The sequence below is a fragment of the Cyprinodon variegatus genome, unplaced genomic scaffold (genome assembly GCF_000732505.1).
Source record: "Cyprinodon variegatus isolate N-32 unplaced genomic scaffold, C_variegatus-1.0 Scaffold386, whole genome shotgun sequence".
NCBI lineage: Eukaryota > Metazoa > Chordata > Actinopteri > Cyprinodontiformes > Cyprinodontidae > Cyprinodon > Cyprinodon variegatus.
In genome coordinates, this window is record NW_015150839.1 from 241,403 (window position 1) to 249,492 (window position 8,090).

The 8,090-nt window shown below is 41.0% G+C and overlaps 1 protein-coding gene across 1 annotated transcript in view; it reads right to left on the bottom strand.

Annotated features, from left to right (window-relative positions):
• Positions 1-2,220: 2,220 nt before the first annotated feature.
• The window catches only part of LOC107092581 (cadherin-3-like), a 40,838-nt gene continuing 34,968 nt past the window's right edge, over positions 2,221-8,090 (bottom strand). The window contains exons 13-17 of the mRNA XM_015387143.1: positions 6,494-6,712; positions 4,834-4,961; positions 3,450-3,599; positions 2,667-2,810; positions 2,221-2,509 (exon numbers count right to left, since the gene is read on the bottom strand). Coding sequence (XP_015242629.1) covers positions 2,294-2,509; positions 2,667-2,810; positions 3,450-3,599; positions 4,834-4,961; positions 6,494-6,712 — 857 coding nt within the window. The 3' untranslated portion in view covers positions 2,221-2,293. The remainder of the gene's footprint in view (positions 2,510-2,666; positions 2,811-3,449; positions 3,600-4,833; positions 4,962-6,493; positions 6,713-8,090) is intronic.

Sequence of the window (8,090 nt, forward strand, 5' to 3'; positions counted from 1 at the left end):
AGGAACGCCATGGTTAACTATTGCTGTGGAGCAGTAGGAGCCTTGCAGAGTGATATATTGTTTATGGTTGGAGAGGTAAGACTGAAACCAAGAGAGAGTGATGTCGATAAGGCCGATGAGGTCTGAGAGACGGGAGAGGAGGATCGAGTGGGAAATAGTGTCAAAGGCAGCAGAGAGGTCAAGGAGGATGAGGACGGAGACAAGGCCATCATCTGCAGCAATCAGGAGGTCGTTTGTTATTTTAAATGTGACTCTGACACTGCCTCTCTTTCTCCCCCGTTCATGACCTAGAAGCTACACCAACGTAGCATATCCAGACCTCCTGTGTTCCATTAACACACATTCTGCTGTGTATATAGTATATATATTGTATGTTTTATATTGTATATAGCCATAGATTCTGTACTCTGTATAGATATCGAATTCGTCTGCACCATCAATACTAAGTCAAATTTCTTGTAAGTGCAAACCTACTTGGCAATAAATCTGATTCTGATGTTAGAGATTGAGAAAAACAGATGCTGAAGAATGGGAGAAGAGAGATAGAATTAAGCAGAACTTGCTAAGGATAACCTTAACCACTTAATATAAGCTTTATCAATAAGGAAAGTTTTAAGCCTAGCCTTAAAAGTAGACAGGGTGTCTGCTTCACGGACTAAAACTGGTAGTTGGTTCCAGAGGAGAGGAGCCTGATAACTAAGAAGAAAAGATCACACTCTCCAACACTAAAGGACCTTAAGGATGAAGGTTCCTTAGGATGAACTATCTGCTCTGTCCCTCCCTGCAGACGGCTACACAGTTGTGTCTCCAGTCTAGCTTCTTGTCCAGCTGAACACCAAGGTATTCCTACTCCTCCACCACCTCCACTTCTTCTCCCAAGATGTTGACAGGATTCATCTTGTTCCTGTTTCTTCTGAAATGTACAATCATCTCCTTGTTTTGTTGACATTCGGGATCAGATGATTGTTTCCACACCATGCCAAAAAGCGGATCACCAGCTCTCTGTACTCAGATTCTGCTCCATCTTTAATAAACCCAATGACTGCAGAGTCGCCCCAGTATTTCTGCAGATGACAGGACTCTGTCTGGTCCTGGAGGTCAGAGGTGAACAGAGTAAAAAGGAATGGATAGAGTACCGTCCCCTGTGGAGCTCCTGTGCTGCTGACTGCTTGATCAGGCAGCTGAACCTTCAGTCTAACAAACTGTGGTCAGTCAGTGATTGTTGATGCCTCCACCTGAGTCTTCTGGAGTTTCTCCCAAAGTCAGTCAGGCTGAATGGTGTTAACTGTTCTGGAGAAATCATAGATCATGATCCTCACAGAGCTGTCTGCCTTGTCTAAATAACAGTGGGTTTCTTGAAGCAGGTGTATGATGGCATCATCAACTCCATCTCCATGGCGATAAGCAAACTGCAGAGCGTCCTGATAGCTGCTAGTTTGCTTGCTGAGGTGAACCAACAGAAGTCTCTCTAGGACCTTCCTAATGTGGAATGTCAGGGCAGCAGGTCTATAGTCACTGAGGACTTTTGGCTGAGTCTTCTGTGGTCCTGGAACAAAGCAGGAGGTCTTCCTAATCACTGGAACTGTCTCCAGGGTCAGACTAAGGATGAAGAGGTGCTGCAGAATCCCACAGAGCCACCAAGGCCTTCAGGACTCTGGGGCTGACACCATCAGGACCTGGTGACTTATTACCATTCAGTCTCTCCAGTTGCCTCTTCACTTGACTTGGATTGGATGGAGAGATGATGGATGTATGGATAATGCATGTATGGATGGAAGGTGGAAGAATGATGGATGGATGAATGATGATGATGGATTGATGGATAGGTGGAGGATTTGTTATACTATATAATAAAATGACAAAATAAAAAAAAAAAAACACTTACAAAGACAGAATTATTATTTTTTTCTTTCAGAAAGTTGATTTATTCCATCAGTTTATGTTAAGTAGTCCACAGGACCCTGACTGCAAAGCTTCACATAAATTTATGATGATGTAGAGAAAAAATAATGATGGAATTTAATAAACAAAAGAAAAAACTAGGTGGGTTTTCACATTTGACACAAGTCTCACTTCTAAAAGCTTCCAATGCATTTGTTCAGTGAACAATATAAAAGTGAATAAAGCAAAATTACTTTACAAAACAAACTTATCCTACGGCTTTAGAGTTATGATCGTAAACACACACACACACACACACACACACACATCCCACCCCATGTCTCATTGGTTTCCCCATGTTGTTGTCCCTTAAATTGCATGGAGCAATTTTTCTCCTGGGTGGGGGTTACATTTACAGCATGTCATCATTCTCTCCTCCTCCATACATGTCTGCCAGTTTCTTGAAGCGGGGGCCCCATTCTTTGAGGGGCTCATAGTCCTGGTCTCCATCTTTTGAAGAATACAGTGAAGAGAGGCTCCCTGCCTTCGATTCCCCTCCTTCTGAATCGAACACCAGCAGGGAGTCAAAGGGGGGAGCAGCTAGGTCGTTATCTGCCAACTTCCGGTTCTGAAGAATGGAAGCCAAAATTTAGGAAACCTGCTTTTATGCGGATCTTCTTAATTATAAGAAAAATAAACCAAACAGGACCCAACACAATGAAAAGCTTTTCCTCTTATACTCATTTCTTCTTATGTTGTTATTTTTAGGTAAGTGTTTCACTCACATGGTCAATAAAGCTGGTCATATCTTCTTGGTTGTTAGGGAGATGTCTGTAGCTGGGCTGACTGCGTTCCATCGGAGCCACGTCACTCCTGACTTTATCAGGTCGGTTGTCCAAACCGTGGTGGATAACACTCAGATCATAGTCCTGTTAGAGTAATGGAGTATGACTGATAGGTTATATATTGGTTCCAAAAAAAAGTTAAAAAACAATCCACTGGACTTGGTTTCCAAGTTCGAAGATGTTTCGAAGCTTTTTCAATTCAAAATGTCAGAAATAGCGTTGAGTTCAAGGCTTTATACAGTAGCCCAACAAAGCCTTGTATTTGCTTAGAAAACATGCAAATTGAAACAGAAGAACGGGTCCGTCCCTTTGGCGCACCCGTTCACCTGCGATGATAGTGGGATGGAATCAACACTATTGCTGCATTATAGGTTTTTGAAAGCTGAAATCTGAGTCCAGCCCCTCTGTTTAAGGTGGGGAGAACGCAGATTTAAGCTTTCAAAAACCTACAATGGATTCCAAAGGGATGGACCTGTTCGTTTCAAACTCAATGCCATTTCTGACATTTTGAATTGAAAAAGCGAAACATCTTCAAACTTGGAAACAAAGTCCTTTTTTCCCCCCTTTTTTTTTTTGGAATGACCAAAACTATCATGACCTGGATGACTGAGAATCTTCACTGCTATATATGGGGTAACCCACAATTATACATACAAAATAAAATGTTTTAAAACATACAAAGAAATGTTTCTTACAGAGCTATCATCTTATATCTCTGTTTACCTGATCATCCTCTCCGCCTCCTTCTTCATCATAGCAAACAATCTCATCTCTGAGGTCATCTTCTGGGGGTAGCAGCGGCACCTTCTCTTTTTTTTTATTCCATCTTGAAATAAGCACCACCGCCAACACTAACAAAAGTCGAGAAGGAATCTTTAGTTAAAAAGCTCCTCAAGACCTCTTTGTCTCTTTGTATCTGTTTATCTGATCCCAGTAGGCTTACTTAAGGGCTTATTTGTCCAAAGTCATTGCCAATGTATTCAATTCAGTTTATTTCTATAGCGCCAATTCACAACACGTGTCATCTCAAGGCACTTTACAGTTCAACCAGATCACACAGTTTGATTGATTCAGAGTTTTCTATCTAAGGAAAACCAGTTGATTGAGTGGAGAGACTACCAGACACTACCAGCACTGATGTCAAAGTCGTTAGAAAGTGTGGCTGAGTGACAGGTTTATAGAATGATTTAGCAACAATGAAAAGGCTAACTGCATGCAGCAAGGCTAATGCTTTATTCTGCTTTCCCTGCCTTCTTTTTCAAATGTCAGGATCTGACCCAGCATGGATAAAGACAAGTAGGACTGATTTAAAGAACTTCTCAGAACATATTAGAATGTTTAGTCCGTGAAGTAGACACCCTGTCTACTTTTAAGGCTAGGCTTAAAACTTTCCTTTTTGATAAAGCTCATAGTTAGAGTGGTTCAGGTTATCCTGAGCTATCTCTATAGTTATGCTGCTATAGGCTTAGACCGCTGGAGGACAAAGGGACCCCTTTTTCATCACTCTGATTCACTATATCGCTATTCTCCCACTCTGCAGAATCTGTTAGTTCAATCTCTAACGTTGTGCTCTATCTGTTTTTTCTCATAGTAGCTTCATCTGGTCTCTTCCTGTTTGGATGTGACTGCTCCCATCAACACCTTTGTTATAGAGGTTGGAGCTTGGCCTTTTTTTCTGTGTAGTCCGGTTTCTCTGACTGTGACTAACTGGATGTGCTCACTTTCATCCTGACATTTGAGCTGGCTGGGAGCTCGTCTGCCTGGCTGTGTGTTTCCTGGACTGGGCCGCCTGTGGAGCTGGTTGACAGTTTACTTTTGTATCTCTTCTATCTTTGCTTCTGTCAATTGACTGTTGTTTTTAGTTGTTGACATTCGTATAAATATACTCGTGTGATACCTTAGTATACATTTGATTGTTTTTTTTTTTATATACGTCTATTTTGAAGTTATAGCTCTCCCCTGGAGGAAACCCCACCAGCCACCACTGTTTTGTACCAGGCAGATGGGTTTAATCAGCACTTTCATTCTTTTTACNTACAAAATAAAATGTTTTAAAACATACAAAGAAATGTTTCTTACAGAGCTATCATCTTATATCTCTGTTTACCTGATCATCCTCTCCGCCTCCTTCTTCATCATAGCAAACAATCTCATCTCTGAGGTCATCTTCTGGGGGTAGCAGCGGCACCTTCTCTTTTTTTTTATTCCATCTTGAAATAAGCACCACCGCCAACACTAACAAAAGTCGAGAAGGAATCTTTAGTTAAAAAGCTCCTCAAGACCTCTTTGTCTCTTTGTATCTGTTTATCTGATCCCAGTAGGCTTACTTAAGGGCTTATTTGTCCAAAGTCATTGCCAATGTATTCAATTCAGTTTATTTCTATAGCGCCAATTCACAACACGTGTCATCTCAAGGCACTTTACAGTTCAACCAGATCACACAGTTTGATTGATTCAGAGTTTTCTATCTAAGGAAAACCAGTTGATTGAGTGGAGAGACTACCAGACACTACCAGCACTGATGTCAAAGTCGTTAGAAAGTGTGGCTGAGTGACAGGTTTATAGAATGATTTAGCAACAATGAAAAGGCTAACTGCATGCAGCAAGGCTAATGCTTTATTCTGCTTTCCCTGCCTTCTTTTTCAAATGTCAGGATCTGACCCAGCATGGATAAAGACAAGTAGGACTGATTTAAAGAACTTCTCAGAACATATTAGAATGTTTAGTCCGTGAAGTAGACACCCTGTCTACTTTTAAGGCTAGGCTTAAAACTTTCCTTTTTGATAAAGCTCATAGTTAGAGTGGTTCAGGTTATCCTGAGCTATCTCTATAGTTATGCTGCTATAGGCTTAGACCGCTGGAGGACAAAGGGACCCCTTTTTCATCACTCTGATTCACTATATCGCTATTCTCCCACTCTGCAGAATCTGTTAGTTCAATCTCTAACGTTGTGCTCTATCTGTTTTTTCTCATAGTAGCTTCATCTGGTCTCTTCCTGTTTGGATGTGACTGCTCCCATCAACACCTTTGTTATAGAGGTTGGAGCTTGGCCTTTTTTTCTGTGTAGTCCGGTTTCTCTGACTGTGACTAACTGGATGTGCTCACTTTCATCCTGACATTTGAGCTGGCTGGGAGCTCGTCTGCCTGGCTGTGTGTTTCCTGGACTGGGCCGCCTGTGGAGCTGGTTGACAGTTTACTTTTGTATCTCTTCTATCTTTGCTTCTGTCAATTGACTGTTGTTTTTAGTTGTTGACATTCGTATAAATATACTCGTGTGATACCTTAGTATACATTTGATTGTTTTTTTTTTTATATACGTCTATTTTGAAGTTATAGCTCTCCCCTGGAGGAAACCCCACCAGCCACCACTGTTTTGTACCAGGCAGATGGGTTTAATCAGCACTTTCATTCTTTTTACACAGGTGTCTATACTTAAGTAAATAATGTGAATACCTGACACCTCTGCTATAGAATCACAGTCATTATCATTTTTTCTTTTTTGATTTCTGTCTGATGGATTCACAAAGCCTTTGAAAAACATTCATAACTCTTCTTTGACTCTGAAATGTCAAAGGGCTTTTCAAATTATTTGATCTTCTTGATCAGTTTCTTTTGTTGTGTAGGGCTTTAGCTTTTTATTATTATCATCATTTAGACTCAATATCACCTCATCTTGTTGGTTACTTTCTGGTTGCATTTTCTTGTTTTGTGATTAAAGTAAAACTTTTCTCCCTTTACCAGGAAGTCAAACAATATCTCCAACTAACCGATAAACAACAGTAGGACAGCCCCAAGGATCCCCAGGGTGACGGGAAGACTGGAGCTACCAGTCCGGTTTTGCATGCAGGGCTCCTCTCCGGTGCAGTCACAAACCTTAACTGCAACTGTGCTGACCTGTGACAGACCCTGGTTGTCTTCAACACTCAAGACCACCTTGTAATCTCCTCTTGGAATCTTGGTTTTTAAAGTCAGGATGATGCCCATTTCTGCAATCAAACACAAAATAAATTAATTTCAAATGTCATTCTATTGATTTTTGCAAGTTATTGTCTTCACTTTAACCCCTTAGATGGGTCTTTAGGTCCTCAAAGGGACAACAGCGAGAGTCAGAGTGAGGTTTTAATGTAAGATATGTATTTTAACACTCATTACATGGCCGTTAACTCTTTCACCAGTAGGTAAAAAAATTGTAATATAATTTTTAAGCAAGTCATGTTTTAGAGAAGAATAGACGGGAAATCTTGTAAAAAGCAAATCTGATGTTATGTTTATTGATGGGTATCCCTATGTTGTGACTCATCAGTCAGCTCTAGGACAGCCATGAGCGAAACAAACTCCCAGCTATTGCTACAAGCTGTTATCCGTGTAACAGTTTTAAAGATAGACTTTTGTTTGTGTATTTAAAGTCTAGTAGTTATCCTGATATTATCCCAGTGGGTCAGCTGACCATCGGGAGAGATACATTAAGAACCCTCAGCAAACCCACAATGGATTAATGGTTTTAAGAGTAGGCTTTAAACAGCTTTTTAGATGAAGCTCATAGAGTGGCTCAGGCTATCCTGAGGTATCTCTACAGTTATGTTGCTATGGGCTTAGGCTGCTGGAGAACATAGGGACCACTTTTCCTCACTTCCCTAATTTTACCCCTATTCTGTTTATTCTTTAATATTTATTAATTTAACTCCTAACACACGATGCAATATACATTTAGTTGAGCCAGATCATATTCAAAATAGAAGCAATCTTAACGACGAAACAGCAGGGTTTAAAAGTTTACTGCTCACACTGTGTGGCCTGTCACTCTGATGCAATCTACCGGCTCCTACTGTCCGTCTAAAAACCATGTCGGACTCAGCGCTGAGAGATGGCGCTGGTCGGACTCATCAATCTGGAAGAGGAAGAAGAACTCCCTTTTTTGCACATGCGTAGTGCTCGAGGTTCTGGTAAATGGGCTGGTAGCTCTGCTTCAATAGCAGGATTTACCCACAAACCCCTTACGACGGCTGACTGAATTTCAAACATGTTTGATTTTCTCCCGACCTTATGAGTACTGATCAGGAGGTGGTTATGAGAGGCTGATCACCCCTCATTACCCCCTGTACACTACACGACACAGGACTAGACTTGAGCTCAAAAAATTCTCGCATGACTGGAGAATCGGCTTGAAAAGGGCAAAAAATCGTACGGTGTATATGCCTGGCTCTAGGTGTGCAGGGTTGTCATACTTTAATTAAAGATAAGTATATGCAATTGGTATACATTTACATTGGTATATGGCAATACATAAAATACCAAAATTCAATTGACTGTGGTAAAATAAGGCACAGTACGTCAAACTTTGAGGCAGATGGGCTACAGCAGCAG